The sequence below is a fragment of the Passer montanus genome, unplaced genomic scaffold, assembly GCF_014805655.1.
Source record: "Passer montanus isolate IOZ18808 unplaced genomic scaffold, ASM1480565v1 scaffold35, whole genome shotgun sequence".
Classification (NCBI taxonomy): Eukaryota; Metazoa; Chordata; class Aves; order Passeriformes; family Passeridae; genus Passer; species Passer montanus.
Genome location: NW_024368263.1, coordinates 8,592,103 through 8,617,308, shown reverse-complemented (window position 1 = coordinate 8,617,308; position 25,206 = coordinate 8,592,103). Strand labels below are relative to the sequence as shown.

At 60.5% G+C, this 25,206-nt stretch overlaps 2 protein-coding genes across 9 annotated transcripts in view; one reads left to right on the top strand and one right to left on the bottom strand.

Annotated features, from left to right (window-relative positions):
* Positions 1-21,859, top strand: part of BAIAP2 (BAR/IMD domain containing adaptor protein 2) — a 40,506-nt gene extending 18,647 nt beyond the window's left edge. For 3 of the 8 annotated variants that reach the window (XM_039715809.1, XM_039715808.1, XM_039715814.1), the window contains 8 exons: positions 9,314-9,466; positions 10,849-11,076; positions 11,909-12,110; positions 12,543-12,744; positions 12,836-12,904; positions 13,091-13,253; positions 14,857-14,891; positions 19,029-21,859. In XM_039715809.1, coding sequence (XP_039571743.1) covers positions 9,314-9,466; positions 10,849-11,076; positions 11,909-12,110; positions 12,543-12,744; positions 12,836-12,904; positions 13,091-13,253; positions 14,857-14,891; positions 19,029-19,098 — 1,122 coding nt within the window. In that variant the 3' untranslated portion in view covers positions 19,099-21,859. Of the gene's footprint in view, positions 1-9,313; positions 9,467-10,848; positions 11,077-11,908; positions 12,111-12,542; positions 12,745-12,835; positions 12,905-13,090; positions 13,254-13,469; positions 13,569-14,856; positions 14,892-15,347; positions 17,202-19,028 lie in introns of those variants that run through there. The other 5 variants (XR_005628216.1, XM_039715811.1, XM_039715815.1 and 2 more) reach the window with 5 other exon arrangements.
* AATK (apoptosis associated tyrosine kinase) overlaps positions 15,438-25,206 on the bottom strand; it is a 26,412-nt gene continuing 16,643 nt past the window's right edge. The window contains 4 exon segments of the mRNA XM_039715787.1: positions 15,438-22,848; positions 23,029-23,256; positions 23,443-23,611; positions 23,728-25,206. The exon segment at positions 23,728-25,206 is cut by the window's right edge and continues 34 nt beyond it. Of these exon segments, the coding sequence (XP_039571721.1) occupies positions 22,820-22,848; positions 23,029-23,256; positions 23,443-23,611; positions 23,728-25,206 (1,905 nt within the window). The 3' untranslated portion in view covers positions 15,438-22,819.

Genomic DNA, 25,206 nt, shown 5'->3' with positions numbered 1-25,206 from the left:
GGGGCTGTGGCAAGGCCCTGGGGAAGGGTTTGCTGGGGAGCTGTGGGTGGCAGGGGGTGGCAGCCAGCGCTGGCACGGGCTGTTCCACGGGCACAGTGCAGAGCTGGAGCTGCCTGCCCCTGCTCCAGGCACCTCTCCTGCTGCTGTAACTTCAGGAATGGCCCCCAGGAGCATGGATTCCTGCTGTGCCTGCTCCCTGGTGCCTGGGAGGGTGTTTTCTGCTGTTTTCTGGTGTATTTTCTGTGCTGTGCTGTGCCCCCCCAGCGGGGGCGGCTGCGGTGAATCAGAGCGGTGTGATGTGTGATGGGGGTGGGCAAGGGGGAGGCACAGCTCCCCACTGAGGGGGAAGCAGGCTTGGGTCTCACTGAGGGGCACCCAGGGCACGTCCTGGCAGTGCCCAGGGGCTGTGGCACTGGGGGGGCTGTGCTGGGGATCCCCAGCAGGGGTTTGTGCCCTCTGCTGTACCCCCCGTGCCCTCTGCACTGTGAGCTTGGCCCCATCCAAGGGATATTCAGGGGTTGCTGATGCCCCAGCGTGCCCTGGCTGGCAGTGAGAGCTGCTGCAGGAGCTGCAGCCACAGAGCCATGGTGGCACCAGGGTGCTTGGACAGGGGAAGGTGAATTCCTGCAGCCAGGCATTATTTGGTGCTGTCTCCAAGGCAGGGCTGTGTGTGCTATGTTGGGACCAGGGTCTGTCTTTTCGCATGTCAGGGATCTGTGTCTGCTGAAGGACACGTGGACACTGGTGGCACTTTGCTTGTGGGGGTGAATTTGGTGGCATTTAGTCCCCAGCAGAGTTACAGTGAGGTTTGTGCTGGGGAGGTGACACCCTTAATGGCACTGGAGTTTGGGAAATGCTGCTGTGAACCAGAGCTAGCACTGAGGGAGAAGAGTGCAGGCACCATCATCTGCTGTGCTCAGCCTGTGGGTCCCTGTGCAGCCTGAGCTCTGGAGGGTGCCAGGGTGGCACAGCCAGAGCCGGGCAGGGAGGTGCTGGAGCCGGGCAGGGAGGTGCTGGAGCTGGTCAGGGAGGTGCAGGAGCACTGACAGGAGCTGGAGCTGGTCAGGGAGGTGCTGGAGCCGGGCAGGGAGGTGCTGGAGCTGGTCAGGGAGGTGCTGGAGCTGGGCTGGGAGGTGCCAGCACGCTCCTCCATGTCCAGCCCACTGTGGTGGAGGCTCTGCTGTTCTCCAGAGCAGCTCAGACCACTTCTGAGCCTGGTGTCTCCACAAGTCCCAGCTTTGCAATTCCTGCTGAGCTGGAAAAGCCCTGTCAGCCCTGAGCCCAGCGTGGGGGGACAGGGGACCACACCTCTGTCACCCCCCTGTGACTGACAGCTGCTGCCAGAGGAGCCTGGGGCAGGGATCCCCATCCCACAGGAGGAGGAAGAGGAGGAGGGAAACCATCCCAGCTGGGATGGGGGGTGGCTGAGCCTCCTGCTGAGATGTTCAGGGATGGGGCACTCCTGTTAGCACAGCTCTCGGGGCAGGGAAACAGGATCAGAGCTCATTGCCTTTAATCTTTCAGCAGTAAGTATTTAGGAAGTGCTTATCTCCAAAAAAGCTTTATGATGGCTTTTGAGCTTACAGAGCTATGAGACCCTTCCAGCTCAGAGTGTGCTGTGATTCTGTGGCTGCTCTGCTGCACTCAGTGGGGGTTTGCTTTGCCTTAGATCTACACACAAAGCTAAAACTGCTGAGCACAGCCAAGAGGGCACTTCCCCTCTCGTCTCTGCTGACTGCAGAGCTGGTGTTTCCTCAGCAGAAAATGAGGTTTTGGGTTAAACCCCTCAACACTGTTTCACCTCTGCCTGGGCATTGGAGAGAGGGGGGACTGCAATAAGTGGGGTCCAGCCTGGAACTGTGGGGGTGTTGGTGCTGGCCTGAGGAGAGAGCCTTGTTTGAGGCTTTGAGGAGCTGGAGCTGGGCTTTGGGGAGTTGGAGCTGGGCTTTGGTGAGTTGGAGCTGGGCTTTGGGGAGTTGGAGCTGGACTTTGGGGAGGTGAAACCAGGTTTGAGTGGATCAGGGGCAGCTACAGAGCTGTGTGGAACTTCGCTTTCTCAGCCTTGTTTAAGCAGAGCCACAGGCAGCCTGCTTTGTTGAGCTGGCCCAAAGCCACCTCTGTTTGGCCACTTGCCAAGCCTCTGATGGTCTCCTCAGAGCTGCTCCAGCACCTGGGGATGGTTTTGGGATGCTGATGGCTGCGCCAGGCTGGTGCCTGGGGACCACAGACCCATCAGCCAGGGCTGCCTGGAGTCTCCTAATGGACTGGGGCTGCTTCCTTCTCTCCTCGTGGGAGAAGCTGCTGTTGGTGGAAGTGTCACCTCCTTGGAGGCAGCAGTAACATCTTGCTCTTCTGAAGGCTGGTGCCTGTGAAGCTGCTGGAGCAGCTGCCAGCCAGGAGTCTGATGCTCTGTCATCATCTTCCTTCATATTTAATGCTCCAGGAAGCAGAACTGCTCCTTTCTGCCTCTTCACCACTTGTGGAGTGACCACATCTTGTCATCACCTGCCAGTGAGATGGGTGGCTGAGGCACGTGGTGGCAGCAGCAGGACTGTCCTGCAGGGACCTCGGGGTTTATGTAATGAGAGCAGCTTTGGGGCCACCCAGGCCCTGCTTTTGGCAGAGGACAGCCCTTGGCTGCGTTCCCACACTGCTGAATCAATCAGAGAGCCCAGTGCAGCAGCCCAGACGTCTCACCTGTTTCCTTCAGCTGTTCCCCTTTATACAGCAGAAATAAATGCTGCAGTCCAGCAGGGAGTGCACACAGCAGTGGCTGTGGAGCAGGGGTGGAGGGGGTGTGGTGCTCACAGACTCTTGCAGGAGGCTGCTCCTGAGCTGCCCCAGCCCCTCGTGCATGGAGAGAGCTGGTCCAGGCTGCTCTGCAGGTCCCACACCAGCTGGCCCCTGTCTCCTGCTGGGTTTGGGGAGTTTTCCCAACGAGGATGAGTGCTGCAGTGTGCAGTGGCTGAGGAGTGAAAACACCTCTGGCTGCAGCCCAGACTCATTTAGCAGCTCTGAAGCAGCTGCAGGAGTGGTGTCCCAGCTGCCAGGCCCTGTCCTGGGCAGGGGCAGTGCTGTGGTTGGGGGTTCTTGCTGCTGAGTGTCACATTCAGCCAGGCTTTTATTCCTTGTGAATAAAAGGACACACCAAGCTGCTGTTCCACACAGGGAGTGAGGGCTGAGAGTTTCACGTGCCTCATCTTCCTCGTGGAGTGACTGAGATGGGGCTTGACCCGTGTTGAAAACCGGGAGAACAAACCAACTCCATTCACTTCACATCTCTGATGAAGAAGAATGAAAACAATATTAAGATTAAACAATTGCCAAGGAAGCTCAAGTGCTGTAATTTCATTAAGGGCTGGTTGTGATCAGGCCATGAAATCAAGGTCATGATGGGTTTGGGACCTGGATTGAATCAGCAGCTCAGCAATGAAGTTATGTTGGTTCAAAGTATTTATCAAATCATATTAGCACTGTGAGCAATTGGATTTGTGCATCAGGCTGAGACAAAACTGGCTGTAATTCAGCTTAAATAGCAGTGCTGGGGCTGGGTGTTTGTCCTGAAAGGCTGTGCCTGACCCAGGTGACAGTGGGTGAGCAGTGGGGTCTGAGCTCAGCCTCTGCCTTCACCACCCCCTGCTCCCATGGGAATGTTTTAAACATTAAATACCACTGTGCCAAATAACCTGTGGGGCTGTATAAACTTTTGTCATTGAAACCTCATTTGGGTATTCCCATCAGGAGAAATAATTTTAGGTGTAGGTCAGGAAGCTGGAAATGACAGGGAGTTTGCACAAACCAGGTTATGAGGTTTGTGTGAAAGTCAAACAGGGAAGGACTCCGAGCTCAGCAGCTCCAGGGGACTCTCTCCAGGTTTTGCTGGGATTTAGGCTGAGGGAGGACATGTGCCCAGCAAGAGAAGAGAAGCCCCTTCCAGGATCTAAAGAGACTCCAAGAGAGGGACTTTGGACGAGGAGTGACAGGACAGGGGGAATGGCTTCCCAGTGCCAGAGGGCAGGGATGGATGGGATACTGGGGGAAATTCCAGTTCCTGTGAGGGGTGAGGCCCTGGCAGAGGGTGCCCAGGGAAGCTGTGGCTGCCCCTGGATCCCTGGGGGTGTTCCTGGAAGTGCCTGTGCAGCTCAGGGCTGTGCCATGAGCACTTGGGTACCAGAGCTGTGCACTGAGCTGCTGGCCCGGCTGTTCCTGCCCTGGGGAACGTTCTGGGCAGGGGAAGGTGAAGCTGCCTGGAGCCAGCGCTCCCCTGCTGCTCTGCTCTCTGCATTTTATGTAACACCACATGTGTGCAGGGCTGGGGCTGCTGCAGCTGTGACAAACGAGGGGAGACAGCCCTTCCCAGGGGAGGAGGGCAGCCTGCATCCCTGCCTCTGGGGGCTGCCTCCCCAGGATCTGCTCTGCCTTTCCCATCACCTCGGATAACCATCAGCAGCCCTGGCCCAGCTTCCACCCCATGGAGCTTTGGCTGCAGCCCAACAGGGGAGGCTGGGGGCAGCACATCAGGGCCAGGGCCTTCCCTCCTGCTGCCTGGGGGCTGCTGCTGTGTGGGGCAGGGAGTTTGTCCCCCCCTGGGAAACCTGCAGGGCTCTGCTGTGGTTCTGGGGGGCTCCTGCAGGGTCAGTGACCCTGCAGAAGGCAGGGAAATGTGTTTGGGCTCCTGTGGTGGCCATTCCCTGCTGTGGGGCTGTTGTTTTATTTGCCGTATTACAGGAGAGGTTGGGTCAGGGCTCATCCCGAGCTTTGCTCTCCTTCCTGGCTGTGGAAGAGCCTGGGATAGCCCCAGGCTGGGATCCAGCACGGCCGTGCCTGGCTGGACACAGCACCCAACCTCCCTGGGTGGGGGCTGCAGGAGCCAGGAGGGGACAGTGCCACCCCTGAGGCTGCTCCAGGGTCTGCCAGCTGCCTCACAAGCAGCAGTTTCTGGGAATGAGGAAGAGCTGTCCAGGCTGAGGATCCCTGGCTGCTTGCTCTGCTCATTCTGCCTTTGTGCTGTGGTGGGGATCAGCAGGTTTGCCTGCTCAGATGCTCTTCCCCTGCTAATCAACCCAGCTTCTTTTTTATCCTCTCCCATTTCTAGCTATTCTCCCTCGTGATTGCCTAAACAAATCCTCCCTTCTCTCCATGTTTACTCCTTCCAGGTATTTCAGCCTGCTGCATCGATCCAGCACAGTCCTTTCTCTTCCCTGACCTTTCCTTTCTCTTTTTCCACTGCTCTGTGCCACTGGTCCTGACCAATCCTTCCTTGCCATGAGAGCTGGAGTGGGCACAGCCCCTCCCTGCTCTGCATCCCTCCTGCTGCTGGGTGGAAATGTGCCTGCCATGTGCTCCCCTTGACTTTCTGGCCCCAAAATTCACGGCTGTGCTGTGCTGGTGACCCCAAGGCAGCTCCTGCCTGCTGGGGGTCCCCTCTTGTCCCTGGGGCCGGCGCTTGGCTCAGCCTGGTCGGTGCCAAACACACCACGAAGGATCTGGAGTGATGATTCCTGTGGTGGAGCTCAGCCCTTGGCTCGTGTTCCCTGTGTTTGCACCTTCCTGGGAAGGATGGGAGGTCTGAACTGATTTCCCAGCGAGGCTGTGCTTATCAAAGGCTGGGCTGGAGCTCGCTGCTGCTCCACCTGTGCTGACAGCATCGTGTGCTCCTGGCAGCTCGGGGCTTGACATTTCTCAGCTGCTCTTTGATCTCCCCCCCTCCCCGAGCTGTCACCGTGGCCTTGGGGAGGTGGCAGGGCTGTGTGCCCTGCCTTTCTCTGCAGGACGACAGCGGCTGCTCGAGCTGGCACTTGGCAGCAGCTCCTTCCCTTTTCATCTGCTCGTGCTCCTAATTCCGTCTGACCCGCGGGGCGGCTCGGCGTTGGCACGGGGGCTGCCCGCCGTGGCTCCAGCCCCTCTCCTGTGCCCACCCTGGGGGTCCCTGGCTGAGCCCCCGTGGGCAGGGGTGCCCCAGGAGCGGGCAGGAGCCTGGCTCTGCCAGCCTGGCCCCGTGGCAGCGTCCTGGAAGAATCCCAGCGCCGAAGCCGCTGCCCGGCGCCGCCACGTGCTGACACTGCTAATTAGGTCAGCGGCTCCCTGTGAATTGGAAGTGGATGTGGGAGGCGGGGGGGCGCGGCACGGGGGAGTTATTTGAGGCCTCTCCAACCTAGAAACCCAGAAAGGATTTTCTGGAGCTGTTGGGTGGCTCTGGGGTGTGCCCTGGCTTTGGGCACGACCACCGGCCTGGCTGCCTCCCTGCCTGCTCGGATCACAAGCGGGGTCTCTTTCTCCTCCTTCTAACTGGGAATTTTATTTAGACGATTCTTAACATGTGAATTTGAAGCTGACAACCTCAATCAGTCAAGGTCTCGGTTTTCAGTGCTTGAGTGGTTTGTGCTTGTCAGTGGGGTTTTGGAGAAGCTGCTGAGCCTGGCAGGAAAGACCCTTCCCCCAGCCCTTACAGGGGATCAGATCATGCCAAGCTGGGAGAGGTGTTTGCTGTGGTTCAGGGTGTGGGGTGGCTGAGATTTCCCCCATTTCTGGGGAATGGAGATGAGAGCAGCAGCCCTGAGGTCCCGGCTGCAGGTGAAGCCTCAGTCCTGGGTAAGGCAGAGCTTCTCCTTGGAGTGCAGAGATCTTACACTGTGCTTTGTGTGCTACTTTTCCCCCGTGCATCTGGCATATTTAACAGGCTTTTTATTTAAATTTGCCTTTCTGGGCGTTATCTGAAAGCCCACTGTCATTCTGAGCAAACCCAAACTGAAAACCACCTCGTGAACAAGGAGTGTCGCTCGCCATTTTGTGATGGAACAACGTGTAAAATCAAAGCTCTGGGTAAATCAATGGCACACGGAGCATATTTACATAAAGTATATAAAGCTCTGAGTACTAAGTTTAGAGCGTGGGCTCTGCGCTCGCGGAGCGGCGTGTTCCGACTGGCTGAGACAAGCCTTTCTCACACAGGAATTAGCAGGAGCCTTGCAAAACCAGCCTGAGAGCAGGGTGTAAATAAGGCTTGTACCTGCGTATTTAAATCCTGCTGAGAGCTGGAGCTCTCAGCTGCTAAGATCAGGGGTTCTCCCTGTGTTGTGGTGTCTGGGCTGGAGCCGTGCCTGACCCCGGGATGGGGATCCTGCAGGGAATCGTGGCGGGATGGGCCTCGTGCTGCTGAGCCAAATTAGCTGGAGCTGAGCTCTTTTCACTCCTCACCTTCTCGTTCTTGGTGGCCCAGTTAGTAAATTAAGCAGGATGATGGGGAAAAATTAAATTAATTAAATGAATGGGGATCGGGGTCTGTGTGTGCTCCTGCTATTTCAGGCACTGTCAGGGTTGTGCTTTCCTTCCAGAAATGGGGCTCTGCAGGAGGGGGAGCGCTGTCCTGCCCCTTCCCCTGGGGTAGGAACTTCTTGTGGAGCTGCCCATGGTGTGGATGAGTGTGGGCAGCAGGGCTCAGTCCATCCCAGGCACAGCAGGGCTGTGCTGGAGGGGCTGGGGGCTCTCCAGGCTGGCACTGGGGCTGGCACTGGGGCACCATTCCCCAGCTCCCATCACCACTGCCAGGCTGCTGCCTCTGGGCTCTGTCCCTGCGCTGTTCCCAGGCTAATAATACCCGGGAGGAGGCGGCGTGCTGCTGTCCCGAGCCTTCCCCAGCTCTTCCTCCTCCAGGGGCTCTGTGTGCCAGGAGCTGCTGCTGCCTCTTCCTGTGCCACGCTGCCCCAGCGCCTCTGTGCTGGCACAGCCTGGCTGCTGCCCAGTGTTCCAAGTGCCATGCCCTGTGTCTCTGCTTCGGGGTGATGCCAAAACCTCCATCACTTCCACCCGTGTGCCCAGTGCCATCAGCTCAGCTCCCTCCTCATGGCCACAGGCGTTTGCCCTCGATTTTCTCGTTTTGGAGAAAAAAATCTCTTTGAAATAGGGTTGTTGGTTGCAAACCAGGTTTTTAATCCATTTCTCACCAATGCTCTTTCTCTCACCCGGGTTGGTGCAATGTGGGGAGACCCAAAACCTGCTGGCTACAACCCTGCACTGGGTTTTGTTCTCAGGGGGTGCTCGGAGCAGGGTGGGAGCCAGGAGCAAGTCCAGCCCCAAAATAATCCCCCTTTGAAGTCTAGGATGTCACTGAATCTTGCTGCTTCTGTTGGTTTGCTCCATTTTATGTATCTCTTAATAAATATTGTAGCACGCTAAAAATAACTGATAACCGTGAAGAAGCAGCAAAGCTGCTCTGGGCCCTGAATTTCCAGTTTAATTCCCATCTCAGAGAAGCTTGGGCTGCCTGAAGCAGGTCCAGCCCTGCCTGGGCTGGGGTGTTGTGGCTTTCCAGTGTCGTGGTGCTGCTGTCCTAGGGAAGAGGTGGTGGCACGGAGGTGTGACAGTGTGAGACAGCAATGGGTGAGAGGTGCTGCTCTGAGAGCCTCTGTGGCTGCTCCCCTGGTGCCACATGGCAGGTGGAAGCTGGGAGCATCCCAAGCGATGGAGGGAGGACAAAGTGGCCAGGTCAGGGAGCTGGGGGCACCTCGTGTGTTGTGTTCAGGGAGGCTGGTGCTGCCCTGTGGTCTGGAGTCCCCTGTGCCACCTTTCCATCACACAGGGCAAAGCAGCTGGGGGTTCCCCCATGTGCTGCTGCCGTGCCAGGTGTGGCGCTGGCAGAGCCCAGTGTGGCAAAGCCATGCTGGCACCTGTCACACTGGGAGAGCAGGAGCCAGCAGAGCAGTGCCAGTGTCTGCTAGTCCAGGCTGTGGCACCAGGGAGCAGCCAGGGCGTCCTGTGCCAGTGTGTGGCACTGCCCAGCAGCACCTCTGTGTCCCCTGTGGTAAATGCAGGCTGAGGGCACTGCCGGGAGTTCAGAGGCGCTGGTGGCTCTGTGCGTGGCAGGGTCCCCGTGCCATCCCTCAGCAGCAGGCAGGGCACGGCCAGGCCATGCCGGGAGCCGCGCTGGTTTGTGCCAGGACGAGCTGGGGGCTGCGGGGGCCGCTGGCAGTGCCGGGCCATGGGGCAGCCCCCGGCAGCGCCCCCGGCCCGGGTGGTGAGCGGGCGGCCGCGGGTACAGCTCGTCCCGAGCAGCCCACGGCTGAGTCAGCGCCTCTGCGTGGGGGGCTCCGATGAGTAAGGGCGGGCTGGGGGCTGTGCAGGCTCACGTGAGCGTCCCTGTGTGTGTCCCGTGAGTGTCCCTGTGTGTGTCCCGTGAGCGTCCCTGTGTGTGTCCCGTGAGTGTCCCTGTGTGTGTCCCGTGCTGGGGTCCCGCCCGCGCTGCCGCCCCCTCTGCGGCACCGCCCGCCCCGCAGCGCTGCCCGCAGCCCCCTCCCTGCTCCTCTCCCTCTTCCAGTACATCGAAGCCATCAGCAACAAGCAAGGGGAGCTGGAAAACTACGTTTCTGATGGCTACAAGACAGCTCTGACGGAAGAGAGGAGACGGTTCTGCTTCCTGGTGGAGAAACAGTGCGCGGTGGCCAAGAGCGCCATCACCTACCACGCCAAGGTGAGTGGGACCTGCCAGAGCCAGGCCTGGCTGCCCTGGCACTGGGTGGGTGCTCCCAGCTCCAGCTGCATCCCATAGAACAGCCTGAGATCCCAAAAGCCACAGCTGGTGCAGCCCCTGCAGCGTGGGGACCCAGGGGGTGCTGGACCAACAGGTGACTCCAGGGAAGGTGCTCCAGTAGGAGCAGCTGCTCCAAATCCCTCTTGCCCAGGGTAACTCCACATCCCTCCTGCCCATGTCCTGGACCAGGGCTGGAGCTGCCCCCTGCCTGCCTGGGAAGCTGCAGCACCCGTATGGGTCTGGAGCAGAATCCATCCAGGCAGGGGCTGGTGCTGCTCTGCAGCCTCGTGCTCCCGTTCTGGTTGTTCCCCACCACCGCCCTCCGTGGCTCACAGCAGCCATCTGTCACCGCCACGCTTGGCACTGGCGCGGGAGAGGGAGCTGGGATTAGTCAGCTCTGTCCTGGCACATCCACAGCGTGGATCCACGCTTGGCTTGGCGAGCAGAGAGCAGGAGGGGAGAAGCACTCCCCAGGGCTGGTGGTCAGCAGGAACGAACCAAAACCTTGCTGCAGCAGCACACACAGGCTGATTTTGCAGGAGGGACTTTGCTGGTGGCTCATCCAGAGCGTGCTGTGTGTCCTGCTAAAACCTCCATCCTGCTGCTGCCCGTGGCTCCTGCAGGGTGCTCCACAGGATCATGAGGCTGGACCAGCTGGCTGGTGTTGGGGAAATATGGAGGGGCATTGAAATTGGATTTAGTGGGGGATTTTAATATGCAGAACCACATTTTGTCTCCAGATGAGGCAGAGCAGAGACATTGGGTCACCCTTGGGAGTGACCTCGAGGGGGTTGGGACATCTTTCCCCTCTGAGTCACGCAAAGGGATGCTCGTACATTCTGGCTGAATAGGGACAAGTTTGGGTCCATCTGTTTCCCCCTTGGAGCATGGTAGCAGGTGGCATCCAGTCCTGCAGGCAGGGAGCAGTGGGGCTTGGATGCAGCACAGGGGCCTGCAGGCCATTGGGGCTGAGCACCCCAAGGAAGCAGCTCATCCCTCGGGATGTGGGGACAGCCTGGAGCACGGGCTGTGCCCTGCCAAGCTTTCAGCCTGGTTTTATTTCTCTGCTCCATGTGGGGCCAGCTCCCTACCCAGCTCCCTGCAGCTCCCTTCCCTCATTCCCATTTTTCATGATGCCTGCCTGGCTCTGGTGCCATCAGAGCCTGGAAGCAGGATGTCCCTGTGTGTTGTTGCCTGTGCCGTGCACAAAGCCATTGATCAATCCCAGACCAGCTCAGCCCTGGATCCCTGTGGTGCTGCCCAGGGAAGGGGGGCAGACCACCTGCACCCCTGTGCCCTGACAGCTCATTTTGCTCTTGCAGGGGAAGGAGATGCTGACACAGAAGCTGCCTCTGTGGCAGCAGTCCTGCTCGGACCCCAACAAGATCCCGGACCGCGCCATACAGCTGATGCAGCAGATGGCTGCCAGCAGCAATGGCACCATCATGCCCAGCCCTCTGTCCACATCCAAGTCCAACCTCATCATCTCTGATCCCATCCCTGGTGCCAAACCTCTCCCTGTCCCCCCGGAGCTGGCACCTTTTGTAGGAGTAAGTATCTCTGTGGTGGAGGCTGCCCTGCCCTTCTGAGCAAAGCCGGAGGGACGAGGCCAGGCCGGTGTCACCGCTGTCCTCGGCAAGTTGCCCTTGCATGGGCTGTCACTGATGGCAGGGATGGCAGCTCCGTGCTGGGCCATCCTGGGATGTGGGGAGGAGCCTGACCTGGGGATGGGCAGCCTGTCCCACCCCGTCCCACCAGAGTCACTGAGCTCTGGCAGGGCAGGGGCTCCCAGGCGCTGCTGGGGAACCCACGGGCTGGACCTGCCTGTCCAGGCTGGTCCCCAGGCTGTGGGACTGAACCCAGGTACCCCAGTAACTGCAGGAGAGAGGCCTGGAGTGACCCATGGGGTGAAGGACCCTTCAGAAGAAGGTGTCCAGATGATGTAGGGACATTAACTGCAGGAGAGAGGCCTGGAGTGACCCATGGGGTGAAGGACCCTGCAGAAGGTGTCCTGATGATGTAGGGACACGAGCTAAGCATAGAGCTCAGCAGGGAATTGGCGGGTTTGGGGGAGGTCAGAGCAGTAAGATACCACAGAGGAGACCCCACTGCTCCCCCCAGAGCAGTTTGGTTTGGCTGGGAACAAAACCAAGCAGGATGAAGCTTCGATTTGCCTCTCTCCCTAAGCAGTAAGATACCACAGAGGAGACCCCACTGCTCCCCCCAGAGCAGTTTGGTTTGGCTGGGAACGAAACCAAAGCTTCGATTTGCCTCTCTCCCTGGAGCTGTGTCCCACTGGGGAGCTGCAGTGGGATGGCCCTGGAGCTGCAGGGGGTGCCCTAATGAAGCCACTCCGTGTCCCCCTCCCCTCCTCTCTCGCAGCGCATGTCAGCACAGGAGGCCATGCCAGTGATGAACGGAGTCTCAGGCTCTGACAGCGACGGGTACAACCACTGGTCTGAGATGAAGCCAGCACAGCCCAAATCTTTATCTCCTCCCCAGCCTCAGAAGCAGCTGAGTGACTCTTACTCCAATACACTCCCAGTTCGCAAAAACGTGGCACCGAAAAACAGCTACGCCTCAGGTGAGGCTCCAGCCCCGCTGCCGGGGGCCCTGGAGCTGGCTCTGCCCCCAGCAGAGCTCCAGGGGCATGGGGGGATGTGGTTGGGGGTGCTGCTGGTGGGGGGACAGTGACCACAGCATCACTTTGGAGTCAAGTGCTGCTTGTGCCTCATGACCTGGGTGTTAGGAATTGCTGGAGCTGGGCTCTGCCCTGGGGTTTCACAGAATTTCCAGGAGGAAAACCTTGTGGAACATGGCACAGGGAACCTGCTCCCTTTGCTGTGGCTGGTGGGTGATGCTGAGAGCCTGATCCTGCCTGGTGAGGGGGAAGGCGTGAGTCACACTGAAGGCTGTAGTGCGACCTGTGCTGAAATAAGGAGGGGTGGGGACCCTGTGCCTGGGGATGGCCTTGGGGTGAGGGATTTGGGGCACCCACTGGTGTCTGTTCCCACAGCTGAAAACAAGACACTGCCACGCTCCAGCTCCATGGCCGCCGGGCTCGAGAGGAACGGCCGGACGAGGGTGCAGGCGATTTTCTCGCACGCTGCCGGGGATAACAGCACCCTCCTGAGCTTCAAGGAGGGGGACCTCATCACACTGCTGGTGCCCGAGGCCCGGGACGGCTGGCACTACGGAGAGAGCGAGAAAACCAAAATGTGAGTGTGCTGGGTGTCCCCGGGAGCAGCCTCCTCTGGGCCCTCCGTGGTCAAACCTGGGTTTGGCTTCATCCTCGCCTTTGCCTTTCAGGAGGGGCTGGTTTCCTTTCTCCTACACACGGGTCCTTGACAATGATGGCAGCGAGCGGGTCCACACCAGGTAGGAGCGTTGTGTGGGGTGACAGGGAGTCTGTCCTTGGGATGAGAATTAGGTATTCCTTAGGAGCTCTCCTTAGGAATAACAGCACAGCAAGGTGGTTGCTGGCTCTGGGTGGCTTTTCCATGAGCGGATGGGTGGCCTGAGGGTCTCTGCATGGAGCTGACACCTCTGCTCTGGGCCCCCCAGCCTGCAGCAAGGGAAGAGCAGCAGCACTGGCAACCTGCTGGACAAGGATGACATCTCCATCCCGCCGCCAGACTATGGCATGGCCTCGCAGGCCTTCCCGGCACAGGGCAGCAACACCTTCAAGCAGCGGCCGTACAGCGTGGCCGTGCCCGCCTTCTCCCAGGTGAGCCTCTCCCGCCGCCTTCTCCCACTCCGGGGGGGCGTTTGAGCACTGGGGGATGCTGGAGCAGATCCCTGGGCACAGTCCCTGCTGTGCTGCCCGGGGTCTCAGCTCCCTGTCCCCCTGGGATGGGATGAGCGGGAGCGTGCCCGGTCCCGGTGTGCTGCAGATGCCTGGGGGTGCCGAGGGCGGCTCTCCAACCTCTGTTCGTTGTTTTAGGACTACCTAATGCCCTATGGGTGTGCAATTAAAGACTATGCCAGTGGCCTCTGCCAAGCACCCTCCGCTCACTACAAGCCTTACACTAGGTCGACAGCTGTAAGTCCGACGCTTGCAATGTTTCCCTTGGGATTTATGGAAATTTGGCTGTTTTGTGCCTGGTGATCCGCGTGCCTTGCCTGGACACTGCTCCTGCCCAGCACCTCTGCTGGGGTGAAGGGATGCAGGGAGCCCATGGATGGGGAGGAACAGGCAAGGCACGGGGGGCAGTGGCACAAAATGGCCCCGTAAACCCCCAAAGGACAACACTTGCCGACTCCATGGGAGTCTCCCACCAGAAACAGGCTGCTCACAGGCAGCTGGAAGTGTTTTCTCTGGCATGTGCCACTTCAAGCCGGTGACAGTCCCGTGGGGACACTGGGGCAGATCCTGGACAGGATTCCAGTGTCCAAAGCAAGCCCAGGGCTTCTTGGATAAAAAGCCAGGGAGGATACACAGCAGATGGGATCAGCCTAACCCAGGAGCTACTGGTGTAGGGGAGCTCTCCAGCACAATGAGGGGGTGAGCCATGCTGGCAGAGGGGAGAGGATGAGGAGGGAGAGAGAAGGGCAGTCAGCACTTACCCTTCCACAGGGCACATCAGATGGGATCTGGTCCTCTCTGCAGGGAGTGGGGTGGAAGCACAGCTCCACTTCTTGCTGTTTTGCTGGGGTTTTCCAGCAGGATTTGCTGCTGGGACTGGGAGCATTCCTGGGAAGGTGGGAATGTGGGTCTCTGGTTGCTGCTGCATGGCCAGCTCAGAGGCCAGAGCCTCCCTCTTTCCTGGAGTTGTCTCCATGTTTGTCATGGAGAGCAGAGCTGCTCCAGTCGTATCCCAGGACAGGCCCTTGCTCAAGAAGGGTCCTTGAGGGTTGTTCTGCAGGCCTGATCCCCACTTGCCCCCCAGTTCCTGCAAAGCCTTCTCAGCACCGGCTGAAGGAGAAAATGGTCCAAAACCCTGTGGGTTTCTGGTGGGAGTGAATACAGGCAACCCCTCTTTCCACAGAACATTTCACTGGTGTCTCTTCAGTCGTGCAGCCCCTTTCCAGCAGTCTCAGCAGCAGCCAAAGCTCTGTTCCTCAGAGGAACTGGGCAGAGCAGAGCAGGGCTCTCTCCCAGTTGCTTTTCCATGTCTGGCCAGATAAATCTACAGGGAGTGGTGGAACTTCACTCCCTGCTGTCTGAATCCCACTCCAATCATCTCCATATCTCCCTTTCCTCTCCAAATGCATCAGCTCTTGGCGCTGGGTCCTGATGCACTTTGGTTTGTTCATGTGACCCTCTGGTGGCACCTGAGCAGGCACAGCCCACACGTCCCTCACTGTCCTTCCTCCTCTCCTCTCCACAGGGTCTCGATGACTACGGGACGAGGTCTGTCAACAGGTAAGATGTCACCTTCCTGTCACATTCCCTGCAAACTGCTGGTGTTGGCTGTGGGCGAAGCCGTGGGGCTGTGTCCCCACAGGGGTCCCTGCATGGGCTCCCCAGAGTCTGGCAGTGACTGGGATGGGGCCAGGTCTCATCTGGGAGAGTGGGGGGGCCCAGGGAGGGCAGGTCCCAGGGCCAGCCTGGTGTCCCCAAGCTCGTGCTCCTCCAGCGAGTCGCGTCTCCCGACCTCCTCTGGGCTCACGCCTGGATAGGGAAGCCACGCAGAGCCCCCGATCTGGGGCCTTTCCCCGGCACCTTCTCCGTCCCCTCTGCCTCGGAGCTGCCCCGTCTCGCTCCCGGGGCTGAGCCGAGCCCGTGGCTGGGTGGAGCTCGGCCGTGATGGGTCCCGCGGTGCCGTGAGCTCGGTGCTGCCCCGCGGCCACTCTGGCATCTCTGTGCTTTGTTCCGCAGCGGCAGTGGCAGTTTGGTATCAACGGTGTGAGGACACCTGGGCTCGCAGCGGCCCCTTGCTGCTTGGAAGAGCTTTCTGCTTCTTTCCCCCCCTTTTTTTTTCCTTCCCTTTCGTTTCTCTTTCTCTACTTCTTTTGGATTTGAAACTCTTGTGATCTTCAAGGAAACCATGGTGCTTCTCACCCCTCCCTGGTGTTCACAGTGCCCTTGTTTCTGAAGCCTTTTTGGAGCAGAAACTGCTGCCAGGTCTGTGCTCACAGCCCAGGCGCAGTTGTCACTTAGTGGGACCCGGTGTTTGTCCTCCCGTGTGATGTTAGCGATGCACTGTCCCCCCAGGGGCCGCGCCGGCCGCCCCGCACGAGCCTGGACCAAACTCCCAGACTGGATCACATATGCATGGCCTCTGGTGTCCGTACTGTTACTGAGCATCCGGGATGCCCGCGCCCGGGATGCCGTTCCCGGAGGGGGGGCAGCGTCCCCGCGCCTCCCCCTCGGCCCGATCCGCTTCCATGCCACCGCGGTGGCTTTGGGAGAAGCGGATGGCACAGAGCTCCCGCCCCGGGCAAAGGGCTGCTTCTGGGCTGGGGTCCCACTGGCCGTGGGAGCCCCCCCGAAGGGTTACTCCTGGTTGTTTTATAAATATATATATATATATATTTTTTGTAGCAAGGTATTGTTACCTCACGCTAGGGCTGGGGCTCCGAGGACTGCTCGCATGCCCAAACCAGGCTGAGCAAGGCAGTGCCCGGGGGGCTCCCACCCCGCACTGGGGGTCCCGCTCCGCACTAGCCTGGCCGTAGCCCTCCCAGTGCCCGTGGCCGTCTCCACTGCAAAGCTGTTCACGCTTTTTTCTGATGTGATTTTTAAGACCTCTGACATTGCCTGTTTACTGGGACATTGCTGGCAATAGACCCCCCCACCCCGGACCAGTTTTTGGGTTATCTCCTCGCCTACGGGCACACTGTTCTGAGCCCCTCCTGCATCGATGTCCGAATTTTGCTAAGGATTTTTAACCCAGGATATTTCACCATGAATGACTGAATGTAGAGGGGGAAAAAAAACAAACAAAAAACCACAAACCCAGCCTAGCAAAGCCTGTGTGGAGATTGTAAAGTGCTGAAAAACCTTTTTTTAAAAGCCAGAGAGAATTGTGCCCTGTACTGAGTTATTGTTTGAATAAAAGTTTTATTTATTGCATTGAGCTGGGCCTCGGTGTCTTTTTCGGCTGCCGTGCCTGCGTGCTGCCCTCAGCGCCTGCATCGCCCACCGCGCATTCCCAGGCCGTGTTTTTGTTCCCTGCTCCGGCCCCGGGGATGCTGCCTGTGCGCGCTCAGCCCCTCGGCACTAAACAGCTTCGCTGAGCGGGAGCAGCGACAGCTGCTTTAGAGCCGGGTCCCCTCCCTGAGCATCCGAGGGGTGATGCTGCTCCTGCTCCCGCATGCCAAGGCTCCGGCTGCGCTTTCCCGGCGGTGGGAAAGCGGCGATGGCCGGCACGGGGGAAGGAAGCCGCCCCCTCCCTTCCGCAGCCCCCGCCGTGCCCGGCCGCTGCACTCCCTCAGCTCCCGGCTGGCCGTGCCCTTCCTTCCCCTCCTCACAGCACCAGCGACTCAATAAACACGACTTTTCCTCCTTTTTCTTCTTTTTCCTCCTGTTTCCTCTGCCTGCTAGCGCTGCGTGCGGGGTGGCCAGCGGGCTCTCGGGCCAGGTGGCCACCGGCTCGTGGCCTTAAGTCTCTCCTTAACCACGACCTTCTGTTCCCATCAAGCGTCCCGGCGTCCTCCAACCTGCCTTCTGTTTCCCTTGCAGCCCCGATGTTGAAGTGGCCAGGTTTTGAGGTGGCCCTGCCCGTAGTTAGTAAGTGACGGTGTCGCGGGGCCGAGCCCTGGGTGCGCTGGGCAGCGGGTGACGCCGCGGGGCTGCGCGGGGACGGTGCCACCGCTCTGCTTCCCGCTGCACCGGCCGAGCGCGTCCCCTCCCTGTGTCACCGCTTGTCCCCGAGCTCCGGGGCTCCCCGGCTGCCTCTGCTGCTCGCCCGCTGCCGCGGCTGCGCTTGCCGGGATGCTGAGCTGCTCCTGCTGCTCCTGCTGCCCCGCTCCCCGTGACCAGCTCTTTGGTTGTAGGTGTCCGGTGGCACGGGGCACGTCCGCACTAACCGCAAGTTTTTTGAGCAGCTTCTTTTGTTGTAGACTCGTCCCAGGAGCCTCCTGGTCCTGGCCCCAGGGACGGGATGCAGGAGCCTCCCCAGGAGTTGAGACCCTCCTCGCTGGCACTGCAGAGCCTGGAGAGTCCCTGCCCCGTTTCTCTTTGATCCATGAGCTGCTTTCCCTGGAGCTGCAGGCTCCATCCCAGTGGCTCCTCTCTGCCAGTACAGAAAGAGTTAAATGAGCCCCGGGTGACTCATCAAAGCAACTTTTCCTCTCCCTCCAGTCCTGAGAATCTATTTTGGCATCTTGGGAGGGAAAGTGATCTAAGCAGCTGCATTAATTAGGTGTGAAATTAATTACCCTATTTTTAAGCAAAAGTCATATATCTTTTAAGGAAAGAAAAAGCGAATGTGGAGAGGTGAGGGATGGCAGAGATGGGGCCTGGGGCTGACAGTGAGTGCCTGTCCCAGAGGCGTGCAGGTCCCAGCATCTTCCTTTCTGCTCTGGGAGATGTCTCAGGCCATCCCAAAGCTGCTCGGTGCAGGTGCACATGGTAACCACAGCACTTTACCTGAACCCGTGCAGGGGTAGCAGGGCTGTGCCCCCACGGTGGGTGACTGGCCAGAGGCCCAGCTGTGGCACCTGGCATGGGGGGCTGTGGCCATTGCTCCCACTGGGGACACAAGGACTGTGTGGCTCCTGGGGAGGGCTGGGGTCAGTGGGCAGAGGAGACAGAGGGGCTGCAGGGAGGACAGGGAGTGCTTGGTGGCTCCCCAGGCAGCTAGAGGGACCCCCAGAGCTGCCCACAACCCCCAGGAATTAACTCCTGCTGGGAAAGGACAGAGGGGACCTCCTGGAGAAGGGGTAAGCATGTTCCTCATGCCAAGGCAGTCCTTGCACCCTGTCCTGGCCAGGTGACGATGGCAGCAGGAGAGTGCTGGGGACACCCCAGGTAGGTGAAACCCAAGGTCAGCCTGTCTGGGCCCTGGACTCTGACAAGCTCATCTAGCTGTCCTTATTCTCCCACACTTCCTTTTGGATTTAACTTCCCCAGAGGCAGCACAAGGGCTCTGCAGGGAGCTGCCAGCTCTGCCCTTGGCAGGAGTGAAGCCATAACCCCCTGCTCCAGGGCTGGGTGATCCCGCAGTGCTCCCATCTGTGGGAACTGCTGGAGTGCAGCCTTGGAGGAGGCTGGAGCAGCTTCATCAGCTCTGGCCCCCATTGGCATCCCCAGCTTTAGGCTGAAGGAGAGTGAGATAGAACTCCCCCTGCAGCTGTGCTTGGCTCATCTCTGACCCACCACGGCTTAGCTGGGAGAGGAGCAGAGTTGTGGGGGCAGCCGAGGAGTGGGGGCAGCTCAAGGAGTGGGGGCAGCTTGGCTGGGGGCTCCACAAGGCAGAGCTTTTCCAGTTGAAGCCCTTCCCAAACGCTGCTGGTCCCAGGGACTCGCCAGTCACCGCTCGCTGTGCCGGTGCCCTGTCCTCTCCAGGCCTCCACACCCTGTTAACTCTTCCTTCCTCTTCCTCTTCCTCCACAGGAACCCCTTTGCCAACGTCCAGCTGAAGCCAACGGTGACAAACGACCGCTCGGCCCCGCTCATCAGCTGATCCGGGAGCACTGGCGCCCGCGTGGCACTCGCCACCCCTCACCCTCCTCATCCTCCTCCTCGCTGCTGCATGCCCAGCTTCCCAGGACTCCATTTCTAGGCCGAATTTATTAATCCTGCTGCTTTGAAAGCCAAAGGCTCAAGCTAGTGCCCTAGTTCTCTCTTCTCTAGACTCCCTCGGTGGCAGGGGGTCACAGCGCTGCCATGTCACCTGTCCTCTGCCTGTGCTGAGTGTGGTGGCACTTCCCGGAGTCAGGGCAGCGTGTCCCAGAGCCGGGGTGGCTCCCAGGCCCAGCAGCAGCTTGCTGTGGGTGGGGAAACGGGCTCAGCTGGAGAACAACTCCGTGGGCTCACAGTGCTCCAGGCAGAGAGGACACGGTGCCCCTGCTCTCCCTGCCCAGACAGGAGGGACCCCCCTGCAAGCCAAGCATGGTGGGTGGCACAGGCAGCGCCCAGGCCGTGCTCCGGGCTGGGGCAGGGCAGTGGGTGCCAGCACTGCAGCCCCCGCTGGCACGGGGTCAGCTCCGGTCCCTGAGCTCCTGCTGTGCCAGGGCTCGGGATGCTGCAGGGAATCACGGTACTGCTGTCAAATATAAGCTAGGAAAAAACCACTCGTGGAGGAGAGGGCAGTGTGTGAGTGAGCCTTGGAGTGCCCCTGCTCGCTGCAGACAGGAGCTCCCATCCGGACCTCTTGCTTGGCTGTTTGCTCTTCCTCTATTCCTAGGGCTGCATGAGAGAGAGAGATAGATAGAGATCAATATATATCAATATATATACACACACACTTGCTAAGCTTACTGCTGGGGGTGCCCACGAGAAGGTGGCTCCCGCAGCCCTTCCCGCAGCTCCTGAGTGGCCAGGGTCACATCCTTGCTCAAAAACAGGGAGAGGAGTTTCCAGGCAGGAACTGTGTCTCCCATGGGTGAGGGCTTGAACCCAAACAGTTTTTGCTTTTTCCGTTGTATTTCTCCTTTTGCACTTTCTGCTCACTGGTGCAGCATGTCCTGGTCCCCACAGCCCGGGCAGTGGCTGCTTGGCTGGGCACTGGGCAGGGCACAGAGTGTCCCCAGCCCAGGGGCTCGGTCCCAGTCAGACGTGGTGGCTCATCCCTCCTGTGTCCCCTCTGATGGGTTTTCCAGCTCCACTGCAGGACAACAGCTTCTCCTGTGACTGCCCAGGCTCCAGCTCTGCACGAGGGTTCCCAGCTCCATGATGTGCCTCCTCTTCCTCTCCCAGGGCTGGAGCAGATGGGTGCGGGGTGGACAGGGCAGGGGCAAGGGAAAGGGCTCTGCTGGGGGGTGAGGCAGTGGTGGGAGAGGGCTGGTGGTCACAGCCCGTGTTGGGGACAGGCCTGGGGTCCCCTTGGCCACTGCAGTGTCCTCTTCCACCCCCGTGCCAGGGGCTGTCCCCTGGGCCCCCCAAGCTGCCACCCTGGCTCCAGCCAGCCCCCGGGGGCTTCGCTGCACCTCCTGGCTCGGTGGCACCTGTAAGACGTAACCTGCAATAATTTTTTATCAGAAAACATAATTTATGAGCAATTCAACCTCCCCCAGCCCTCCCTCCTGCAGCGTTTCCCCTGGCCAGAAGCTCCTGCCTGGCCCTGGAGCGTGGCCGGGGCCCTCCTGAGCTGGCTCCATCCTGGGTGCTGGGCAATGATCGGGGCAGGAAACGGCTTAAGATATTTTAAAAACTTTATTATTGGCCCGATGAGATTTGACACACATGCTGGGAGCTGTATGGAAATCAGCACTGATAAAAAATACAGCAATTATGACCCGTATTGAGAAAATAGACCATGTAAGAAGAGCCTTTCTATTAAAAAAGTTACCCAAGCCACAGCTCTGTCCTTATCCGCCCTGGGGGCCGGGACCTGCGGCGCCATAGACCAAACCTGGGGTGTGGGGTGGGGGCTGCACCAGCACCCCTGGGTGCCAGGGGCTGAGCAAACACCCCCCAGTGTTGGGGAGTGCAGGGAAGGGGGGATCAGGGGGTAGGAGGGTGGGTACTGAGGGAAGGGAACCCTGGGAGCATCCCAGTCCTGCGTGGGCAGCAGCCCTGGGTGCTGCACCCCTGGTCAGGAAAGGGGGTGGCCCTCCTGTTGTAAAGGAGAAGGAAAAAGCTTGGGAGAATTGGGGTGGGGGGGTTACAGGCCAGGTGGGGGCTTGAATGAAACACTGAAATAAGCACTAACTGCTTAGTAGGGGGGAGGAACCAGCATGGGGGTATGGGGTGGCGTGGCCACCCTGGGGCTGATGTTGGGGTCCCCCACAGTCCTGGGCTGGGGAACAGCCCCTGGCCCCCACAACAGCACCCTGAGCACCGAGGGCACTCCAGCTGGGACACAGCTCCAGGCTGGGCTGGCCATGGGAGAGGGCGGGAGAAGGGTAGGTGAGTATGGGGACACCTCTGCCAGCACTGGTGCCAGGCTGGGCTGGGGACAGGCTCAGCCCATGGGTCCTGCTGCCAGAGCTGTGTCCAGCCCAGGGTGGGATCCTCTGTGGCATGGAGCAGAACCCCGGGCACCAGCCCCATCCCACGTGGGGGCTGTCTGTGCAGTGTCCCTCATCCCCCTACACAGGAGCCAGGAGAGGGGCAGGGGCTCAGGGGGGACATTTCTCACCTCAGGGTTTGGTCTATAGACCCCAAAAGGAACCAGCCCTGAATTCAAGGTTTCGCTCAGCTCCGCTTACTTCTATTTCCTTCCGGAAGCTGGAATTGCACAATTATCCTAAGCCTCGAATGAATTTTAGAAAAAAAAAAAAAAACCAAAACAAAAAGAAAAAAACAAAACAAAAAAACCCAAAACAACAAAGAACCACGAGCGCGCCCCCCTCCCCCCCTCCCCAATAAGTCTCTTTGGCAGCAATAACTTAAAATCGCTTCAATGTGGGTTCGGTCAACAGCAAGTTTTGGGTTTGGGGTGGGGTTGGGGTTTTTTAGTAATTTTGTTTAAATACAAAAATAGTCAGGTTGACGGGTCCCGGTGGGGGATACTCCCCCCACAACCAGCCCTCCACATGCTGCTCCCCGCTACAATGGGCAGGGGTCCCAGCAGTCCTCAGGGTCCCCAGCTGGGACTGATCCCTGCAAACCAAGGGAGGGGAGCTCCAAAGCCATGGGGACCACTCTGGGTAGCTGGTGGCACCCCTGGCACAGGAAGTGACATCCAGACTGGCAGCAGCCAGCCCCTTGGTCAGGAATGTCATGGAGTGCCTCTGGGGCAGCCATGGGGCCGCTGTGGGACAGCTGTGGGACAGCCAAGCTGCCACAAGGTGCAAGACTGAGCACAGGGCACAGGGAGGGGGACAGCCCGGGGGAGAAGGGGTGTGGGGACAAACTGCCTCGGGGAGCACATGTAGGCAAGAAGCCAAGGGGGAACTTCACTGGGGAGGACACTCCGCAAATGTTAGCAAGGTCAGGGCACTACCCTTGAAACGCTATAATTTATATATATATATGTATATATATATATATAAGTGTCTATTTTACACGCACGCTCACAGCCACCCGCACACGCGCACGGCGTCACCGTCACCCACCGCCTGGCCCCGCGGGGGCCGCGCCGGCCCCGCTCCCACTCGAAGCAGCAAACGAGTTCCTTGTGATAAAATCTGCCTAAAAACTGCCGAGCGGGGTCTGGGAGCCCACGGGCGGCCCCCGCGCCGGCCCCGCCGGCCCGCGCCGCCCCGCTGCCAGGGCAATGCCGGCTGCGTCCCGCGGGCTCACTCCCGGTCACCGTCTTCGCTGCTGCCTGCAACGAGCAGAGAGAGCCTTCAGAGGGTCCCGGACCCCCACGGGACAGCCAGCCCTTCGCAGGGGTGAGCGTCCCCATGGGGCACAGGGACACGGCGTCCCGTGGCTGCCAGCGTGCATGGCACTGGGACACGGCCGCGCTGGGCACCCACAGAGCGGCATCCCGAGGGGGACTCACCTCCTATGGAGTCCATGTCTGAGTCGGAGACGTGGGTGATGGAGAACCGGGACACCGGGGCGGGTGAGACCGTGAACCGGGAGAACTGGATGGGCAGCACCTGTTTCTGCGCCGGCACCAGGGCGGGCACGGCCGCGGGGGGCTCTGCCGGCGTCCCCGGCAGCGCGGCCACCAGGGACTGCTTCACTGGCATCAGTGGGAAGTCATCGTCCCACTCGAAGCCACCACCTGGGATACAAAGTGAGGGGGCTGAGCCCACTGTGAGCCCCACAACCTCTAACCCCATCACCCCATAAGTGGCCCTCCATCATGCCATAACTACTGTCCCCATCACCCTATAACTGCCTCTCCATGACCCCGTAACTGCTGCCACCACCCCATAATCACCAGCCCCACGAGCTCCTGGTCTCTTACTCTCTTCCGAGGCGTTGCCGTCCGAAGAGTCGTCAGAGGCTCCGAGCCTGTCCGTGGGGCTGGGGGGGCTGCCACTGGCAGGGGGCTGCCCCGAAGGCGAGGGGGGCTGCCCCGAAGGCAGGGTGGGCTCTGGGAAGCTCTGCTCAGCCAGCTCCCGCGTGGGGCTTTCCTGAGGATGGGGAAACAGGAAGGAACCTCAGTGGGGGCTCGGCTGGAGACGGCTCCCATCACCAAAATGACACGGAGGCATGCACAGTACCTGCTTCTGTCTCCCAGAGCACCCACCTGGTCGAAGAGGTAGATGGTCACATCGTCGTAGAAGGAGACGGCCTTTTTCTTGCGCTCCAGGTCCTCGCAGAAGGACTCGGACAGCAGGCTGGGCATCTTGAGGAGGCTGCGCAGGTTCCGGCCGCTCTGGCTCTCGGCCACCACGATGGGCACGGCCGCCGGCTCCTCCTCGCTCTCCTCGCTCTGCTCCTGGATGTTGTAGCAGCGCAGCTCCTCATCTGACTCGTCGCTGTCTTCTGTGTCCTCCTCCTCCTCCTCTGGCTCCTCGCGGCGCTCGGGGGCAGCTGGGGCCGGGGAGAGACCCGGCGGTGATTCGCCCCCAGGGACCAGAGTGCTGGGACCCCCCGGCGCGTCACCTGCCCCAGACCCCTCCAGGGGCAGCCCCTGCTCCCCAAGCCCCAGAGCAGGGGTCACAGTCTGTTTGTCCCCCACTGTGGCCCCCCCAAGTCCAGGGAGGCCCTCAGACACGCAGGTCCCTCCAACAGCTGATGGCTCCCCAGGGCTCACTGGCACTGGGGTCAAGAGGAAAGTCTTGGGGGTGACAGAGCCTGGGGGACAGGTGTCTGTGTCAGGGCGCGGGGGGCTGCCCGGCACCAGCCCCGTGCCAGCGGGGCTCTGCTCGGTGCCAGGCACCTGCTCCGGTGAGCTCCCGGCCCCTGTCGCCACCCAGTCCCCCTCCAAAGCCACCGCCGCTGCCGTGGGCACCGCCACCGCGACGCCAGGCGCCGCCGGGGGGCTGCCGGGTGCCCCCGGCGGGTGCAGCGGGTCCTCTCCTCGCCCTATGTCCTGCAAAGGGGAGCGGGGACCCTCCTCTGCCTCCGGCGTGCGGGACCCATCGCTGTCCCCCTCGTCCTTGTGGCCGCGCTCGGCCTCGGCGTCACCGTCGGAGAAATAGGCAGAGTCGCGGTAGGGGCTCTTCTCGGCCAGGCCGGCCGGCTCGGGCCCCGGGCCGCTGGGCAGCCGCGTCTCGGGGGCCGCAGCCTCGCCCTCGCCCCCCGGCAGCCCCGGGGGCGGCTTGCCCAGCTGGCTTAAGGCCTCGGGCTCTCGGGGCTCGTGGGGCTCCTTGAGGACGAACTCGGGGGACTCGTTGTTCTCGGTGTCGTAGCCGCTGTCGAGGGCCCGGGCCTGGCCGGCGGGCGCGAAGGCGCCGGGGCTGAGCACCTCGCAGGAGCTGGCCGTGGAGGGGATGTCCAGCGACTCCAGCGAGTCCGGCGTCCCCACCTGCTTCTGCAGGGACCTGAGCGCCGGGGCCGCCTCCGCCCGCTCCGTGTATTCCCCGGAGAAGTCGGTGAAGACGCCGGAGGTCAGCTCGGCCGTGTCCTCGTCGCTGCCCTCGTCCGCGCTGGGGAAGCTGCTGCTGGAGAAGGTCTTGTCCGGCGTCCGGTCGGCGTCGCTGGCGGCACAGGCGCCGCTCTCGGCCGCGGCCTCCGCGGGCGCCTCGGCGGGCTCCGCTGCGGGCTGGGCGCCGTCCGCGCC